The 20,849-nt window shown below is 46.3% G+C and overlaps 1 protein-coding gene across 4 annotated transcripts in view; it reads left to right on the top strand.

The window, feature by feature from the left end:
* KIDINS220 (kinase D interacting substrate 220) overlaps positions 1-20,849 on the top strand; it is a 182,492-nt gene that overhangs the window by 10,165 nt on the left and 151,478 nt on the right. For all 4 annotated transcript variants that reach the window (XR_012230825.1, XM_073568178.1, XM_073568177.1 and 1 more), the window contains exons 2-6: positions 8,014-8,153; positions 11,556-11,654; positions 12,074-12,172; positions 12,436-12,534; positions 13,628-13,729. Coding sequence is in view for 3 of the 4 variants with exons in the window: in XM_073568178.1 (XP_073424279.1) it covers positions 8,046-8,153; positions 11,556-11,654; positions 12,074-12,172; positions 12,436-12,534; positions 13,628-13,729 (507 nt within the window). In the remaining variant the exon portion in view is untranslated. The remainder of the gene's footprint in view (positions 1-8,013; positions 8,154-11,555; positions 11,655-12,073; positions 12,173-12,435; positions 12,535-13,627; positions 13,730-20,849) is intronic.

The raw sequence follows: 20,849 nt of genomic DNA, 5'->3' as shown, positions 1-20,849 counted from the left end.
AGTGCGAGTCATGTTTGAACAGGACAATGTGCTGCTGAGAATGATGAACTTTTACAGCACGTATGATCATTTCGCACGACAAACGAGCGCTTTGGAAGTTCATCGATTGGTCGGCAGCCTGTTTGTTCAGCAAGATTATTGTGAACTAGCGTTCTTCCAAGGGATATCTTGCAGTGTAAATGGACCTTAACTGGAATCTATGACCAGATTTTTGCCACCTAATCTGAGAGCTGTATAATGTAGAGACAGAGACCCTGATTCCAGTGTTCTCACTTAATGGGTAATAAAATGGCCCTTGTCCCATCATTCAAATAACGGCCCGTCCTAGTCATGTGTCAGGACAGGCTGCAGTCTGAGGAAACACGGCTCCCGAGACCTGTGTCTCATCTGACAGAGGAGTTGCACTGTAAGCTCACATACAGGTGAGCTGCCGGGGAAGGGATGGGACCGGGGAAGGACAAAATCTTCTCCTCGGCTGACTGAGCACAAAGGATTTTTTTTCTGTAGCCTCAGTCCTGTGTTCTCAGTCAGCCCTAGGAGAAGATATATTTCTTCTCCTGTCACACACAGCTCTTTTAGGTTGAGACTGAGGTATTGGGAGCTGTTTTTCTATAGAATGCAGGCCATCCTGACATGTTTGCGGTCCAACCCGACGCTCGTTTCGCAGTCGGCTTTTTCAAGGGGTTTTGAACGGGTTTTCTCAAATACATGTCATTAGTGATTCAGATGATTTCCTTCTGTATTTCGGGGGTGCAGAATTTACTTCCATTTTACCAAAGGTAGTGCAGAATACTATGAAATACCAACTCTGACGGAGGTTTCAATGCATTTTACTAAAGGAACAGAAAAGCGCAATAGGGTCTTATCCGAGTTAATAAAAGATTACTAGAAATTCACTCACCTATTTGTAGGAGAGATCAAGCACATAGGATTTGTAGTCAGCTGCTGCACGTCCAAAGGTCAAACCGAGTGACCGCTGATACATCAATTCTTATGGAAATAATTTATGGACTTCCATGCGCTGCTTGACAAAATACAGAATCCCACTTACGGTGAAAGATTAATCATTTATTCTAAGTAAGGACTACTTCTTCCTCAGGATGACAAACATGCATCCCCTGAGGAAGAAGTAGTCCTTACTTTGAAACGCGTTGGGATAAATGATTAATCTTTCACCGTAAGTGGGATTCTGTATTTTGTCAAGCAGCGCATGGAAGTCCATAAATTATTTCCATAAGAACTCTGAGGGAGGAGGAAATCATTCTATACAGCATGAACGATAAATGGAGCACTGAGCTCAGACCTGGTCAGGATTCGGGGGGAACAAATTAATTCTCCTGTTTTGGCCAGTCGCTGGACAATGTAATATAATGTTAGAATTGATTTCCCTTATTTTTTTTCATAAATTTGCCAAACCTGATGTGCAAATGTGATAAATTCACCAGTGAATCCCAATTGTTCTGCAACTCAGCAAAATGCAAATTGGGCCAAAATTTTCCTCAGTCCCACCCCACCATCCACCTAACTAGATTTCTTTGTGTACTATTCAGTCTAAATAAAGGAGAAAGATTTGGATGCTTTTTTAAAGGACTCGCACACTAGGAGAGGAAATAACCGCTTGTAAAGGGTTAATGTAAGCTGGAGGACATAGTTGGGTAATCTGAGTTTCACTGCATACACCCAGAGCCCTTAGAAAACGCATCAAAGAAGCTGAGACAGGATTTGCCCCTGTAGCTGTCTCCTCCTGCTCTTTAATACAAAGGAAGGCATCTTACAAATTGCTTCATATATTACTAAATTCAGCATGAAGAGTTTTTTTTTTTTTTTTTTTTGTCTCAACTCCTCGGTTGGCGTTCCTTATTCATCTTGCTGCCCATTTTTAGGACTTTATATGCTCCAATGTACTATTGATTCTCACTTTCTTCAAAATACATATTAAGGCATCTTATATTGCTTCATATATCACTACGTTCAGCATGAAGACAGCAGCACAGATCTCTGTGTTTCCTTGCTGTACACAGTGGTATCTCCCAGCTAAAAAGCGGGAAGTCTCACACAGATAGTCAAGATAGTGAGACAGAGGAGAGCCCCTCTTCATCCAACTTCAGCTAGCCTCTCTTAAAGGGGCAAAACTTTAACATTAAGTTAGTGAGGCCTTTTTTTTCTATTTTTTTCTAATTATACATTATTTGAGAAAGGGTTATATTTTGGTCTGTTTTTACATGAATGTTCTCCGCAGGTGATAGACTTTCATAACCACTTTAGAAAGGGGTCTATAAACCTAATCAGGGCTGTGGAGTCGGTAAGCCAAACCTGCGACTCCGACTCCTCAATTTCCCTTACACAGACTCCGACTCCCACATATATTACTTATATTTAAGTGAAAAAGTTATTGCAGTACAATGTGAACATCAGACATTTAATAATTTCTATGATCCAATAATCAAGATATTTAGATAGAACATAATATCTATTTATTGGAATACAACTTTAGAACACAAAAAACTGTAATAAATGATAAATATGTAATACACTGTATGCATGTACCGTACATGTAAACGGTACAGACCAAAGTTTGGAGACACCTTCTCGTTCAAAGAGTTTTCTTTATTTTCATGACTATGAAAATTGTAGATTCATTCTGAAGGCATCAAAACAATGAATTAACACATGTGGAATTATATAATTAACAAAAAAGTGTGAAACAACTGAAAATATGTCTTATATTCTAGATTCATCAAAGTAGCCATCTTTTGCTTTGATTACTGCTTTGCACACTCTTGGCATTCTCTTGATGAGCTTCAAGAGGTAGTCACCAGAAATGGTCTTCCAACAGTCTTGAAGGAGTTCCCAGAGATGCTTAGCACTTGTTGGCCCTTTTGCCTTCACTCTGCGGTCCAGCTCACCCCAAACCATCTCGATTGGGTTCAGGTCTGGTGACTGTGGAGGCCAGGTCATCTGGCGTAGCACCCCATCACTCTCCCTCTTGGTCAAATAGCCCTTACACAGCCTGGAGGTGTGTTTGGGGTCATTGTCCTGTTGAAAAATAAATGATGGTCCAACTAAACACAAACTGGATGGAATAGAATGTCGCTGCAAGATGCTATGGTAGCCATGCTGGTTCAGTATGCCTTCAATTTTGAATAAATCCCCAACAGTGTCACCACCAAAGCACCCCCACACCATCACACCACCTCCATGCTTCACGGTGGGAACCAGGCATGTAGAGTCCATCCGTTCACCTTTTCTGCGTCGCACAAAGACATGGTGGTTGGAACCAAAGATCTCAAATTTGGACTCATCAGACCAAAGCACAGATTTCCACTGGTCTAATGTCCATTCCTTGTGTTCTTTAGCCCAAACAAGTCTCTTCTGCTTGTTGCCTGTCCTTAGCAGTGGTTTCCTAGCAGCTATTTTACCATGAAGGCCTGCTGCACAAAGTCTCCTCTTAACAGTTGTTGTAGAGATGTGTCTGCTGCTAGAACTCTGTTGTGTGGCACTGACCTGGTCTCTAATCTGAGCTGCTGTTAACCTGTGATTTCTGAGGCTGGTGACTCGGATGAACTTATCCTCCGCAGCAGAGGTGACTCTTGATCTTCCTTTCCTGGGGCGGTCCTCATGTGAGCCAGTTTCTTTGTAGCGCTTGATGGTTTTTGCCACTGCACTTGGGGACACTTTCAAAGTTTTCCCAATTTTTCGGACTGACTAACCTTCATTTCTTAAAGTAATGATGGCCACTCGTTTTTCTTTACTCAGCTGCTTTTTTCTTGCCATAATACAAATTCTAACAGTCTATTCAGTAGGACTATCGTATCCACCAGACTTCTGCACAACACAACTGATGGTCCCAACCTCATTTATAAGGCAAGAAACACCACTTATTAAACCTGACAGGTCACACCTGTGAAGTGAAAACCATTTCCGGTGACTACCTCTTGAAGCTCATCAAGAGAATGCCAAGAGTGTGCAAAGCAGTAATCAAAGCAAAAGGTGGCTACTTTGAAGAACCTAGAATATAAGACATACAGTATTTTCAGTTGTTTCACACTTTTTTGTTAATTATATAATTCCACACGTGTTAATTCATAGGTTTGATGCCTTCAGAGTGAATCTACAATTTTCATAGTCATGAAAATAAAGAAAACGCTTTGATTGAGAAGGTGTGTCCAAACTTTTGGTCTGTACTGTGTGTGTGTGTGTATATATATATATATATATATATATATATATATATCTTATCTCGGCTAAGATAAAGCCTAGATCCTCAGGCTACATTCACACTATGGGCGTAGCCAGGATCAAACCTGGGGGGGGCAGAACCTCATACTGTTACGCAGAATTTCATACTGCACACCTCAGCTGCTGCAGAACCTCATACTTCACACCCCTACACTTGAAAATAAAGCCTGCACCTTAAGAAGATGTGGTGATGAATGCAGTCTATTTATTCCAACTATCAGTTGATGTTTCTGAATACGAGCAATGCCTGTCCTGGGCATCCTTTTGGGCAGCTATGATGTGTCCCTGACTGGTGCTAAAAAAAAGAAGTGTTAGTCTGTGTGCTATCCGGCTTTCATTCTTTTTGGTACAGATATGATATGGATATATAGATAGAGCAGATTTCTAATCTGCTTTTGCTATTGAAAACATTATCTATGAGCTCAAAAACCTTTCAGGTGATGCGGTTTTTTAAATAGCTGATCTGCTTTTGCAGCTGAAAAACATATCCTCAAAAAACGCAGCAAAAACGCTGTGTGTGAATGTAGCCTTAGATCAGGAATAGAACAGTCATTTATAGGACATTTCATAACTTTCCCAAATTCCTATGAAAAAATATTCAGCGCATTCTGCATTGAACTACTGTACCCAATTTATTATATATTTTAGGAGTCGGAGTCGTTCCATTTTATACCGACTCCACCAAAATAAGCACCGACTCCACGACTCCGACTCCACAGCCCTGAACCTAATACAATGAAAGCTCCTTTTTGCCTCCTTTTTTATATGGAGGAGACCTCTTTCTCCCGTGAGCCGCTTGTCACCTGTTGATTGAGGAGGATGTGCATCATTTCCATTATACGAAGTAGCAAATACTTGATAATGAAGACATGTCCATTGAGGGATCAGGGCAATCTTCTGATGGACTGCTGTTTCTATAAGACATTATCACTCTTATCAATGGTGTCCTATATAAACCTTAGGGCATGTCAATATTGACCGGCGGTTAGTCAGGGCGGCCACTTATCACACCAGCAAAGTTAACCCAACACTCACCATACCTTGTTTGTAGGGCCTCTACGTACATAGGGTCCTGCGTATACAGCTCCGGTGGTCTTATAATGCATACACTTCCATTTTTATGGCGGTTTGCCTATTTTTTACGACCACTTTTGTTGGGTGGTTATATCAGATTAGAAGAAAAGTTCTGCCTTTCCTGAACCTACTGCTCTGAACAGACGAGATTCGCCAGTATAGGCCCCGCTTACCGTCAGTGTGCCATTGTAATGAATGACACGGACATCCATTTGTTACAGTGAGCAGCTAACATAATCATTAAGTGCCTCATTGTTTGCTCTTAGGCTCTGTACCCACGTAAGCGTTTTTCGCATTTTTTAAGCGCTTAAAGAACGCTTACAAGAAGAAAAATCCGCATTTCTAACTATATTCTATGAGCAGGAGGCTGTTCCAGTAAAAAACGCATAAAGTACAAAAATCACGTAAAAAACGCACATTTTTCTTGGGAAGGAGTCTGTTTTTTTTCTGCATGCGTGGGTACATAGCCTGAGAAGTGTTAAGTTAAGTTTTCATGTTAAAGGTGGTTTCCGGGATTGGATAAACAGCACCACTCCTGTCCACATGTTAAGCCTGGTACTGCAACTCGGTTCTATTGAAGTGTATGGGAATTACCTGCGTGAACGCCCGAGAGTGACTGCTGTGAAGTAGCTCCAATCGCAATAGTTTGACTTATAAGGCTGCATTCACACTGCGTTTCTGTACCGCTCAGCGGCTCACTTCGGGGCTTACATCCAGAACCCCCTGCAAAATGAGATTCGGACGTATGCGCTGACGAGGCCGTAGACTATAAAGGTGCTGACATAGAAAACGTGCGCTCTGCTGTGCATCGTTTTTGGGCTTGTACGTCTACTAGAGGTGGACACCCAGACGTAGTAGACTGCCACCATCAATCAGGGTATGTAAGAGTTGGGCGGGCAGAGGGCATCTATTCTCCCTCCCCACAACCCTCGCCGCAAGCCCAGGGTGCCGGGAGCATTGTCATGGCTTCATAAGAGATGGGGGATTAATCTGTAACGGTGTGTGCACACATTGCGGATTCTGTTGCGGATCTGCAGCAGTTCCTGCTGCGTTGTACAGTACCATATAAGTCTATGTAAAATGAAACATGCAAAACACAAGCCGCGGAGACACCATCACATGTTTCTCAACGCAAGCAATGACTAGCCAGGTCTTTCCCTGGGAAGGAACAACCACGGGAAGGGCAGTCACCAAGGAAGGAAACCACCTATGCCAAAACATGGTATCCATCCACAGACAGCTGTTTCGGGGTATTGCCCCTCATCAGTGTGGAGTAGGAAACTGGCCAGTAGGAGCAATGCCTAGTGGAAGACTGTGAAAAATGAAGATGAATGAACTCATGGAGATCAACATCCAACACTGCGGAGACACCATCAACTGGCTAGTCATTGCTTGCGTTGAGAAACATGTGATGGTGTCTCCGCAGTGTTAGATGTTGATCTCCATGAGTTCATTCATCCTCATTTTTCATATTTAAAATGAAAGACGCAGGGCACATGCTGCGGATTTTTCTGCGCGGATTTGCTGCGGCTTCAAAACCGCAGCATGTCAATTCTTTGTGCTGATTCCGCAGCTGTTTAGCACTTGCTCCATGGCAGGTGTCAAACCGCAGGGGAAAACTGCAGGCTAAACCGCCCTAAATCTGCAGGTCTTTTTTACCTGTGGATTTGGACAAATCTGCGCGGAAAAATCCGCAGCAGAATCTGCAACGTGTGCACACACCCTAATACTGTGCTGCTGCAGATAATTCTGCAATGTGATCAAGTGTCAATGACCAAATGTCCACAGAATTGGCTGAAAAACTTAAAATACGATTAAACAAAAAAAGTAAATATACTGTATATATTTTTTTAATTCTCTTTTTTTAGGTTATCATGTGCTGAAATAAATGGTGCTATTCCGAAACTTCAACCTGTCTTGCAGAGAACAACCCTCATACGGCTTTGTGACTGTAAGAATAAAAAAAAGTTAACACCCTTGAAAAAAGGCGAAGAAAAAATCAAAACTAAGCGAACCTTTATAGTTCAAACATGGGGCCGCGCATGCAAGGGGTTAATGCCAATTGTACAAACAGCTGCCTGACGGACCCCCAGACTCCATGTCACTAATGGGCCCCCTACACGACCGATCTCCCCACTCCTCCATACGCAGGCGCTCTCCTGTGCTCTCTTCGATAAAGCCGCTGACTGAGTGATCTCTAAAAAACAAAATCGGACATGCAGGATCCCTACCTCAAAGTCGGGAGGCCCCCATATTCTTTAGCCTGTCGGCTGAGTTAGCCGATATCGGGGGGGTTGGCTAATGTTAGTCTAGTGTGTATGGGGGTCTTAAGCCACGTCCCAAGGTGTGTGTGTCCATTACATGATTATCATCATTTTCTTGCTGGTGGGTCGGTGATCTGTACATTATAATCATTTAATGGGATAATAATCAGCTCTGTTTAGCGAGTGTATGCAGAGAAGCAGGGGCCGGGAAAGCGCAGCAGCCTGAACCAATGACGGCACAGGGGGTGTGTCTTAGAGTACCACAGACTCCTCCCTGCTGACACTGCAGATGAGCAGTAGTCACAGATCTCCGCTATCCCCTGACCCTAAGCTGCACGATTTGAACGACATGTAATAGTTGTCCATTGCGAAGCTCATTTTTTTTTTTTTTGCCCCTGAAACCTGGTGGTAACACCTCTTGCTTTTCCATCCTCAGATTACCTTTGATCCTGAGCCCAGCTGTTCACAATGGCCAGCCTGGGATCCCAGAACCTGTTATCGTACGTGGAAGAGGGCAACATAGCCGCTCTGAAAGCTCTGCTGGAAAAATGCAAGGATGTGGATGAAAGAAACGAGGTACGTCCTGCAGAAAATGTATTAAAGGGCAGGATCCTTTGTATTAGGGCTCGGTTCCTAGTATTCTTTTTCTCTTATTTTTGCCACTAATGAATAGAAATTGTGGCAGCAGTGACTCTTGCATACTCTGTGATGAGCGGGGGCAGCATATCGATCCCTCGGCAATCTGGTGTATTTGGGATTATCTGACCTGGTGAGTAAGACTATGCCCATGTGAGTGCGGTCAGTCTGAGCTACTGTCCTGTGAGCCGGCGGAGGGCACACAGCCGTCACCCTGCCGCCCACCTCCATTACTGCTGCCAGGAAGGCTGGACCGCAGGATCAGTGGAAAATCTGATGTTTAGCATCTCTGGATATTATGTGAATTATCACTGAGCAAAGGTCGTTTCACACTACATAAAAGGCTTGAACATTTTTTTTTTTTATGTTGGTTCATGTTCTGTGAAGCCGGACCTGTCGTTTTTATGCGCATTAAAGGGTTATTCCCGTCCTACATAGCTGGAGGTTTCCGGCTAGCGCTCCAAATAAAGATCACTTTTGTATTTTACTGCTCACCTTTGAGATATTAACACCTTCTCATTCGCCTAGGAGACCGACCCCCGCAGCTGTCTAGACGTTGTCCACGCTGCGCACGTTCTGCAGTCTAGCTGCAGTGGTCGGTCTCCAAGGTAACAAGCTGTAAACAGAGGCGTTAACGTTTTCAGCTATTCATGAGATATTAACAAGCAGTAGATTGCTTGTAGCTCCACGCACTGTCTGAGTGTAGCCATCTATGAAGATGGGACTTGGACCCTGCAGTGGAGTGGGAGACGAGAGCAGCCCCCTTCCGAGCGGAGGCTCCATTATGGACATAGGTGACAGCTCTTCTTTCCTAAATGTTCCCCTTGTCCCTAGAGCTACATGTAGCGTCAGGAGGCCATTGCAGGGTTATTCTCATCTAAGTGAGGATCTGCAGCTAGGATGTGCCATCACCCTAATAATTAGGGATCTGATTTCTTGGACCACCACAGATACTGGGGTCCCTTTTACTCTCCTGGCCACCCGCTGCCCTCAGTTGAATGAGGTTGGATGCAAGTCCCCGCACAGCTGGGTGATCGATCACACAACTGTGGAAACATGCTATTTTTCTTATTTTATTCTTTTTATACATTTATTATTTTACAATGCACTGATGGTGATGGCGAACTTGTACACAGCAGTTGTAATAAGGGCGACGGACAGCGACAAGGCCTGAGCCTTTGAGGAGATGGCACTGCTTCAGGCTCCTTGCCTACAGTGCAGCTAAGCAGTCCTTGCTTTGCTTTAATTAGTAACTGGACTATAAATTCTTTTTTTTTTTTTTGCCTTTAGGTAGATCTCATGTTGGGGCACTAGGTGGCGCTGTCTGCACAGTAAAGAGAAAACATCTAGAAACCTGAGCCCCAGTGGATAACATGGGCACAAAAAACTGACGATCATTAGTTCTACATGCCTGTATTATTTATTTATATAGCACCATTGGTTCCATGGTGCTGTACATGAGAAGGGGTAACATACAGATATCACTTACAGCAAACAAACAAACTAACAATCACAGACTGATACAGAGGGGAGAGAGGACCCTGCCCTTTCGGGCTTACATGCTACAGGATGGTGGGGAAGGAGACAGTAGGTTGGGGGGTTACAGCAGCTCCAGTGATGGTGAGGTGGTAGCTCCGGTAGTGGTGAGGAGGCAGCGGGGATCATTGCAGGCTGTAGGCTTTATTGAAGAGGTGGGTTTTCAGGTTCTGTCTGAAGGATCCGAGTGTGGTTGATGGCCGGACGTGTTGGGGCAGGGAATTCCAAGGATGGGGGCTATTCGGGAGAAGTCTTGGAGGCGGTTGGGTGAGGAGCGAATAAGTGTGGAGGAGAGAAGACGGTCATGGGAGGACCAGAGATTCCTTGAGGGAAGGTATCTGGAGATTAGTTCAGAGACATATGGGGGAGACAGGTTATAGATGGCCTTGTAGGTCAGTATTAGTAATTTGAACTGGATACGCTGAGGGAATGGGAGCCAGTGAAGAGATTTGCAGAGGGGAGAAGTGGAAGAGTAGCGAGGAGAGAGATGAACTAGTCGGGCAGCAGAGTTGAGAATGAACTGGAGAGGTGCGAGGATGTTAGCAGGGAGGCCCACAGAAAAGGATGTTGCAATAGTCGAGGCGGGAGATGATGAGGGCATGCACAAGCATTTTAGTAGATTGAGGGTTGAGGAAGGAATGGATTCTGGAAATATTTGTTACTGACTGCAATGACATGAGCACCAAGATCTCCACAGTCCTGCATCAAATGAGTATTAGCAATGAGAGCAGCATGCACCGCACGGGGACTTAAATGGATAGTGTCATCTTACAACGTTATTATACATTGCTCAACTATGCTGCAGGCCGAAAGTTGTCTTGATGACAAAAAGGAAAGTGCAGGGATCCCTCGGCTCATCATGTGCACAGCGCACTCACTGATTGAGATATATATATATATATATATATATATATGTATATATATATCTATCTATCAATCAATCTATATCAGTCTGCCATATGGTTTAGCGCTATGGCTTTTTTTTTTTTTTGTCCTGTGCCTATTTCTCTGGTCTTTACCACGGCTCACTCTATGTTATTTTATGGGAAGGTGTTTTTAGGCTGCTGTGCATTATTACCATGTAAGCCATGGCCCTGTGATCAAGACCATAAGAATTCGCACTGACATCTGGAACAGTATGGTGGATTTAAAAAAAAAAAAAAAAAAAAAAGTTGGAATACTTGGGAGCATGAATAAAATAAGGACAAAAACTGCAGACCTCTGACCTGCTGATAGGTCCTCTTTAACTCCGATGAGGTGGTGGCATATACTGCTATTGCAGGAATACTCATTTATTATGGGCTGAGTTTTCATTACCAAGCCTTAAGGTACTGTCACACTTAGCGATGCACCAGGGATATGACGCGGTCAGGATCGCTGGTGCATCGCTAAGTGGTCGCTAGTGAGTGGCATGCCAAACGGGCAGATCTCACCAGCGACATCGCAGGGGTCGTTACTTGCCTGTCAGACGAGGCGATCCTGACCTTCTCCCGCCCGCGTCCACGCGTCGCTCGTCGGCGCCACAGGAAGCCCAGCAGGAAGCTGACGACGAGAAACTGCCCAGGACTTTCTTGCGCGATCAGTGATAACCAGCGGGGGAGCGGTCGGAGGTAAGTATCAGACATAGCGATATCGCTAGCAATATCGCTACTACGTCACAAAACCAGTGACGTTATAGCGATATTGCTAGCGATACCACTTAGTGTGTTAGGCCCTTAGTCCTTTTTTTCCCAAGTTTTATTTTCTGGCTAACGTGTCAGGAGTCGTCATGAGCCCTCGGTAACTCGTGTCCCATTTGTCTTCCAGAATGGGCAGACGGCCCTGATGTTGGCAGCAGAACAGGGCAACTTGGAGATTGTTCAGGAGCTGCTTCAGCAAAGAGCCAACTGCAACCTAGAAGATGTGGTGAGTGTCTGACGGTGCGGTCCGAGCGGCGGCGGTGCTGTGCCACGTCGGATGCCCCATGGCACTTACAATCGGCTGATTAGTAGAGGACCATGAAGTTAGAAATACTTGCAGTGTTGTAAAGTACAGTATCAGTGGTGGGTGGTGACAGATCATTTTTAATTAGTCTTTATTATTATTGCGTGTTTCCGTTTAACATAAAAAATGGTGCTAGTCCCTTTAAATAATGGGATGCTGTAAGGATCCGGGTGTTTTTGGCGTGTTGCAGCCTGTAATCTCTGGCTGGATGTAAACCATCATTACCTGGTTATTCACTCTTCTCCATGCCTACCTGGTATGGCTGTCTGGTCGGTTCCTGCTCTGCCCGCACGCCGGTGTTTATGGGCTTTTTTCCTAATCTTGGCTCTGTTCTGTTGCAGGATAACTGGACCGCTCTTATATCTGCTTCCAAGGAAGGACACGTGGAGATTGTGAAGGAGCTGCTGGACTGCAATGCCAACCTGGAGCACCGTGACATGGTACGTGCACCCCGCGTCAGTAGGAGTGGTAGCTGTCGGCCTGCTGGTCAGAGAGGACGCTACTGGTTTTGTGTAGATGTAATGCTGAATACCGATTGTGCAGATTTTATCTATTAAAGGGTCCAGCCGGTTGCATAAAACAGATATGGAAGCCGTTAGTTCCTTTTTATAGAGAATTATGGATCTTGTGATCGCACCTGTGACCTTGATCTACCTCCCTGTTTCCCATTCGTTTAAATGAGAAATTTCTCTTTTTTTCACAGGGCGGATGGACTGCCCTTATGTGGGCTTCTTACAAAGGATGCACCGAAGTTGTGGAGATGCTTCTCTCTAAAGGAGCAAACCCAAATATAACCGGCCTGGTAAGATGCCCCTTGCTCTATCCAGCCTTATGTAGGATCTCTCACCACTATCTTCGAGGGGGTATCCCCATCTTAGACATTTCTGGCGTATCATTAGGGCATGCTGTAAATATCTGATGTTAGTGCTACGTCTGGAACTCACACCTGTACCTAGAAAATGGCCCTGACTAATATTGCTATGAGTGAAGAGGAGGTGTCTGTTGGGTTGCTCTCCGTTGACTTCTATGTTGAGAAAGTAGCCAAAAACAACTGCTCTGCTAATGTCACAACTGCCATAGAAGTCATTGGAGCAAAGAACGCACACATCGACACTGACAACTGTGAAATTGGGCCACGTTGTTTGAGATGGTTGGGACCCCCATCTAGAAGGCAGTGGGGACTGCTGCATAGACCCGCCATATAAGTTTATAGGCGTTACGGAAGTTTGTAGGGATTAAGAAAAAAAAAAGTTTTCCTAATTTGGGGTCATCAGATTAAAGTTTTACATAAAGGGGTAATCCAGGCTTCGGGCTGAAGTCTGCAGTCACTCTGTATGATTCTCTGGTGCTTGTAATGTCACCACAAATATGGCATACTCCTTGCCACATTCCTACTAGACGTGCACTTGTACTGAGAGAGGCTGGGCACGTCTAGTTGGCACATGTATGCAAATTGCCTGGACAAACCTTTTAATGATAACTTTATTTATATACTTTATATTACGGTCTCTATTTTCTCACGTAACTGGACTTGCCTGTAAATTGTGCGGCGATCACATGAATGATCCTGATTGCTGGGAATGAAGGCGGACATTTTCTTACTAGAGTCTGTTCTCTTTGCATGCCCTGAATACTATAAATGTATCTCTGGAGAAGTCAGAAATTGATCTATCTATGGAATAACATGAATAATTGAGGCTTTTAAATGACTGAATCATTTTGTGCCATCTTCAGCGTCGGCGTTATTCATTGGGTAGACCGTCTGTTCTACGTAATGACATGTTGCTGGCAAGATGTGACTTTTGTGGTTGCTCTGCAGCCTTTATACGTTGTTTTCCATGATCATGAAGATAAAAACATTTTCCTCTTTCTTCTCTCCTGCTCTGATTTTTTAGCAATACAGCGTGTATCCGATTATCTGGGCGGCCGGGCGAGGTCACTCGGAGATCGTCTATCTCTTACTGCAGCATGGAGCCAAAGTCAACTGCTCAGATAAGGTAGATATTTCTGTGTAATTACTGTGATGGTGAGTTTAGATGAGCTGATAATCGGTAAATGTGAGCAAAACGCCTAGTGATTGGCTCATCTATGCCTGCAAAAAAAATAATCGTCAGCACCTCTTCTCTTGTAAACAAAATGTGCTGCTAACATGATCCTATATGGGCACCGCATGATCATATTGGCGATCATCCTGTCCCCATAGTCATTCTTCGGCCTGTATAAATAAGCCGGTAAATCAGCACCCAACGACTTGTTATATAGTCAATCAATGTTCTTTAAAGGATACTGGTCAGCAGGTTTTTGCTATTTTGCTGATAACAGCATAATGTAGGGGCAGAGAGCCTGATTCCAGGGATGCGTCAGCACTTTGCTACAATTTCTTATACAATCAGTGTTATCACTGCAGGGCTAGGTGTCCCATGCCTGGCAGTCTAGCTAATCTGTAACCTTGCCCCCACCACTGATTAATGGCTGTCTCAGCATTCATAGCTCTGCTACATCTGCAGCAGAGAGAACGGGGATTTTATCAAAACTGCATCCAGCAATCCAATAAGGGACACATCGCTGGAATCAGGGTCTCAGCCCCTACATCATGTTACTCTCAGATTCCATAGCAAAAGCCCAGTGACAGATTCCATTTCAAGTGCAATGATGGACGAAGAATCCTCTAAATCAGGGATGGGCAATTAATTTTCCCGAGGGACCACTTGAGAGACCGTGACTGTTGTGGAGGGCCAAACCAATAGAATTTCAGCTAAATATTCATATTAACATACATTAATTAAGATTATTTATATTAATGTTTATTGTATCACTTATATTGAGCAGAATTAAGTATGGGGACCTCCCCCTATAATACCATATGAGTCCGCACACGGCCCCCCTATATAACATATGAGTCCGCACACTGCCCCTCTATATACCATATGAGTCCGCACACGGCCCCCCTATATACCATATGAGTGCACACGGCCCCCCTTTTTTACCAGATGAGTCCGCACACAGCCCCCCTATATAAGTCCGCACGCGGCCCCCCTATATACCGTACGAGTCCGCACGCGGCCCCCCTATATACCGTACGAGTCCGCACGCGGTCCCCCTATATACCGTACGAGTCCGCACGCGGTCCCCCTATATACCGTACGAGTCCGCACGCGGCCCCCCTATATACCGTACGAGTACGCATGCGGCCCCCCTATATACCGTACGAGTCCGCCCGCGGCCCCCCTATATACCGTACGAGTCCGCCCGCGGCCCCCCCTATATACCGTACGAGTCCGCCCGCGGCCCCCCCTATATACCGTACGAGTCCGCACGCGGCCCCCCCTATATACCGTACGAGTCCGCACGCGGCCCCCCCTATATACCGTACGAGTCCGCACGCGGCCCCCCCTATATACCGTACGAGTCCACACAGGGCCCCCTATATACAGAATGAACCCCCACACAGCCTTCTATATACCATATATCAGCCCCATCATAGCCCCTTATATACAGTATGAGCCCCTACGTAGCATTCTATGTACAGTATGAGCCCCCACATAGCCTTTTCTCTATCACTTTGGGGGACACAGAAACCATGGGTGTATGCTACTGCCACTAGGAGGCTGACACTATGCAGAAAAAAAGCTAGCTCCTCCTCCGCAGCGACAGGAAGTAGGATGTTCAGTTTTAGCTTACTGTCAGTAGGAGGTGGACACGGGTCTTTCATTAGACCCATATCTACCTCAGTGTGCGTTGTTTCCGTTTAGGTTTTCCGGAAGGATACAGTGTGAATAGTCACATCTGTAGTCCCACAAAGAGACTGAGAGTACGGCGTGTACTGCCACCCTCATACCTCTTCTCAGCAGGACCAAGAGCCCCTAACACGGATGTGTGTCAGGCGATCCAGAATGGTCCTGGTCCCCCGTCTCCCACCCACTCGCCCACCAGAGCCTGTCGGTTTGTAGGAGGTGCGGACGTCCGACGAAAATTCGTGGACGTCTTTATTTCACCTGGACGATGAGGTACCTCTCTTTCCCCAAGTTCCCTCTTCAGAAAAGGGCGAGGAATCACGGATCAGTATTCAGCTCCCTGTGGCAGCCTCCCTTTAGGTGTAAGGCCTCCAAGCTAGCTCCCCCCCCTCCTCTCCCCGCGCCTTTCCTTACTAAGGGCTTCTTCCCCTGGCTGCACCTATCTTATTCATCTCTGCAGCCGGGATTAATACAAGGATCCATGTCGGGAGCGGTCGCCGCAGCGGTACAGCGACACCTCCGTGCCGCACCACGTTCCCGGTGGCCGCCGCATTTACTCCAGGCCCCGGCTTCAATTTGGGGCTTGTTCGGCGTCGCGGCTACGCCCCCCGACTTCATCCTCGGGCGGGCTTCTCTCCCGCCCGTTTCGGGCTCGCCCACCGCTCTCTCTGTTATGCGCCCCTGAGACGGCGCACAGCCCTGCCTGCTTCTAACAGTGCAGTTAATTCCGCCCATTCCTCCGCCCTCGGCCTCCCAGTGAAAGCGTGCGTTTTTCTGCCCTGCTCCCCTCAGGCTGCCTCCATTTTCTCAGTCCCCCGACCTTCCGGCACTGCTTAAGGGGCGGTCGTTTGCTCCCAGCGTGGGACCTGTTAGTGCCGTCACCTGGCAGGACCAGCCTTTTCCTGCCCATCTCCGCTCGACCTAAACAGGTACGGTGCGGAGTATATTCCACGTCTAGTAAAATCAAGCAGGGCCACACTATCCACAGGTCCAGTGATGGGGCATTGAATCCACCCTTCCTATGGAGACTGATGGGAATTGCGCTATAGCGGTGCAGTCTCGCTCTCAGGCAGCGCAGTCATTAGTGTAATAGGTACTCCTCAGCCACACAATCATTAGTAGCAATATGACCGGGCAGTCACTGGCGTAAGGGTGCTCTGGAAACGTGCGTTCCCCAACGCGACAGTGCTACAGAGCCGTACAGTCGCTAACGTAATGTACCTGGGCGTCGTGTAGTCACTGGTGTTATAGTGACTTACAGCCGGTAGTACTCTAGAGCCGTGCAGCCCTAGTGCAATGTAACCTACAGCCGTCCATTCACTGGCGTAATAGTAAGGTTCTGCCGCTCAGTCTCTAGTGGAATAGTACGTCCGGTGTCATAGCACACAAGAGCCATGCAGTCGATGGTGTAATAGTTACCCCTTGCAGCTGTCTTCTGTGACAGATCCACTCTACGTCCGCCCACGTACATTGGACATGATAAAACTTGCCATATGGCATTTGCCTGGTAGAAGTTCTCACATGTACGTTTGCCTTGGAGATCTGATTTTGTCACACGGCGGTTGTGGATTCTATTATCGCAGATCTGTACCTTGATTCTCGGGATGCATGACTCGACACATAATGATGCGGGAGCCTCGGTAGCAAATGCCTCCATATCTCCTGCTCACAAGCACTCGCCCTTCATTTTCCTGCAGCCTCCCTCCGGACGCTGGCATCACACTGCTCTAAGCAGAATAATGAGCTGCTTCTGTCCCTTCACGTCTGCAGTGTTTGGGCCGGATTTCCAGCTGGATAGAAGTTAAGTCTGTGTGACCCGACAGTTTTCTGCTATGGCTCAGTGGATAAAGAAGCTGACCACAACTCGTAGATCCTGTAGTTGGAACCCTGTCGCACAACAGAGAGTAGAGTTTAGTCTCTCTCTGATTCCAGGCCTACTGTTCTACTGTCAAAACAATTGACTGGTCAGAATGATCTTTAATACAGACTGCGAGGTACGGCTTACTACACGTGAAGCCGTTATTCTACCTAATGTCTTCAGGTATCCAGACCCAGACCGCAACACAGAAGCCGTTATGCTGCCTAATGTCGTCAGGTATCCAGGCCTAGACCACACCGCAACACAGAAACGGCTGTCTCCTATATCCTTCTCCGGGTTCTATCCACGCTGATTTGTTCACAGGATACTTAGAGCCCATTGCAGCTATACTAGAGCCGCCATTCAGGCTTCAGACGCAACACCTACCAGGTACAGTGGTGGAAATGGCCGTATTACTGTGGAGACGTGTCTGGGGTTGACTGATTCAGTGGTACTGGTGCTCAGTACCGTATTCAGGTGAGTCAGACGCCCTCGTATTCAGGTTCCTCGCGTCCTATTGCAGCAGTATTCTATCCCCTATTGAGCACTTGGATAGTCCTCTACGCCATCTTTTCGGTAACTCAACTGTACACGAGGTCCATCGACTACACCGGCCCGGCTCTACTGTCCCATTGTCAGATGAGTCAGGAGCGCCCTCTCTCATGTTCCTCAGGGTCCTTTGCAGCGTTTGCCTAGCTCCCATATAATCACTACTCGAGATGAGGTGACGGCATTCCTTACCTCTAGCGGACTGCAGCTGCGATTTCAAGCCTCTTTCATGTGAGTCTAGGACATCTTTCAGTTGCATATTTCATAGTCAATAACATCTGTGGTTTTGTTAACAGCTAAACGTAAAAGGCTACCATGTCCAAACAGAGAGGATCTCTGTACCACAGGGTGGATCTCTGTAGCAACATAACTGTATCTCCACCTTCAGATAGGTCAGACACTCTCGTGTCAGGTATGGATGGTCGAGGTTTACTGTGGCATGATCTGGACCCTAAGTGTGAGTTACTCCACAAGAGTTTTGTCCCACCTTCTGATCAGTTTGCAGTTCCGTCCGCAGGCAAACTTTACTGCCCGGTGTGTTACGTCTATCATTAAGGTTTGGCGAATAGTAGTTTATAGGTTCTAGTTTGTCCTAAGGGCCTTCGAGCTACCACAATACCTAAGCTCCTTATTTGTCGGAACTTACCTGTTCTTTCTTGTAGACACTGAATAAAGCCTCTGTCAGCTCACAGATGTGACTTCTGACCGTGACTGGGAAAAGTATCTCACCTCAGACAGGAGTGGGATCTCACTCTGCGCAAGTATCGACCAGGGTAGAAAGCTGCTCCAGTCTTGGATGTAAGGATGAGTCTGGTTATAACAGGTTTCTTATTTCAGCTAGAATTGTATTTTTTTTCACTGTGTTATTCGCGCGCGTGTTGTCTTTGACTTAGGCACGCGGTTCTACACACTGCAATCCCCTCCCTACTCCAGAGGGTCCAGGATGGATTCGGCAGTTTACATCGTCATGAGGATTGGCCTTCCTTTCATCAGCCTATTTGTCGTTCTGGGGTCTATCTGATCTACCTAGAGCCAACTTTGTTTCAGTTGACATACTTCATGTTTTACCGTGGACTTTCCTTGCTCGACTATTCGGTTTTATAAGTCCAGCTGGTCTAATTTTTCCCATATTCACCCTCATCCATGTATGTTGGGTCTATCTTCCTCTTGATCTCAGTCTGGAGGGTCATCCAGTAGTCTTCAGTCTACCTGCCTATCGAGCAATCAGTTGTCTATTCATAGCCAACCTGTGCCTACATCGCAGCGATGAGATCCAGGTCATCCCCAGGTTCCATTCAGTATGTTTTCAGTGTTCGGTTCTTTAGCAGGTTCTCAGAGCCTGCTCTCAGGGCTTGTCATATTCTCATGGAACTGACTTCAGTCGTTTCCAAACAAAGGGGCTCCTCGGTATATCCTTTTTTCTCCTGAGCGCTTCACAAATTAGACTACTTCTGCAACTATGTACCGTCCGATTCCAAGTTCTCCGCTACGGTCTTTCCTCGCCCAGACGTTCACCCCTCAAGGATACCAACGTCGAATTCCCACAGTAGTTAGCAGGGTCAACCTTCAAAGCACCCGCCGCTATAGCGTGTCCTGCCTTAGCCCCCACTCGTATTCCGAAGTTCTATAGACGCGTGGCCTAGCTTGCTCAGAGCATTCCTTCTGGAGACCGGTCGGAAGTTTTGACCGTCCTTACTGTCCAAAAAATTTTCTTGTAGGGAGACATGGATTTTCGCCTAATCGTTCCCATCTATGGGTCCATTTGGCTTTCTGTTTCACGAACGAAATTATGTCCAACGAGGTACCTCATCAACTTTCCGTTCCTTCCGTGTGGCTCCGATAGGCCAAATTATTAAGAGGTCACAGGAAGGACAAGCGCTCCCCTTCCTCAGGCTCAGCCTCGTTGTTCTTCAGTACTTCTTCCTCAGCTTGACGTTTGAGTCCATCTTTGTTTTTTTCAGGAAGGAAATCTCTTCGTTCAACGTTAACCTTCTGTGAATCGCATGATTTTTTCCTTGTTCAATGAAGCTCTTATCCAGGTCCTGATTCGTCACGGCTTTGGCGATGTCTGCTTCGGCAACGAACGGGTTCATTTCCCTTTTTAGTTGGTATCTTTCTCTTTCAGACTCTCAACCACTCCTGGGGTCTTACAGAGTCTGTCGCAGCTGTGGTGCACTTCCTGTGGATCAACGGTCCACTCTCCGTCATTCTGAATTCCCTTTCCTTCATCCGCCTCGGACTTTTCCTTTGTGACGCCCTCTCATTAGGCTACTTGGCCACGGCAACGGTACTTCTCAAGCTCAGGCTTGAAGTGTAGAGTTCCTCTGGCCTTCAGGTTAGAGTTCTGTTCGAGGAAACTGGCCGGCATTAGTAGGGTTGCCAGCTCAGGAAGGACTGCGTTCCTTGAGTATGACACACTCTGCCCGAACGGTGTGTGTCCTCCTGACGGTACTCTTTGGGGCCTTCGCCGGGCACCTTTGCAGTGCGATGGTGTGTCATCCACAGGTCCATAAGGTTTTTGAAGCCCATGCCTAGCTTCAGCAAGTGCCGATCGGGGTAAAAAAGACCTCGCAGGTTATTTGATGTTCCCTCCCCTTGAGGACTGCTTTGGGACGTCCCATGGTTACTGTGTCCCCCAATGAAGTGATAGAGAAAACAGGATTTTTAGTTGCTTGCCGTAAAATCTGTTTCTCTGAGCCTTCATTGGGGGACACAGCACCCTCCCAAGTTGAACAGCTCGGTTTACTGTATAATATTGTTAGTGTGGATTTGTGTTTCTGTGGTTTTTTATATCGTTTACAGATTGCTTCTCCTACTGCTTTCTCACTAACTGAACATCCTACTTCCTGTCAGTGGGGTGTACACTGCGGAGGAGGAGCTAACTTTTTTTCTGCATAGTGTCAGCCTCCTAGTGGCAGGAGCATACACCCATGGTATCTGTGTCCCCCAATGAAGGCTCAGAGAAACAGATTTTAC

This window comes from Dendrobates tinctorius, unplaced genomic scaffold (assembly GCF_039654945.1).
Source record: "Dendrobates tinctorius isolate UK_male_01 unplaced genomic scaffold, ASM3965494v1 ptg000021l, whole genome shotgun sequence".
NCBI classification, from domain to species: Eukaryota; Metazoa; Chordata; class Amphibia; order Anura; family Dendrobatidae; genus Dendrobates; species Dendrobates tinctorius.
Note: the sequence above shows the minus strand (reverse complement) of the source record. Positions and strands in the feature narration are given on the sequence as shown.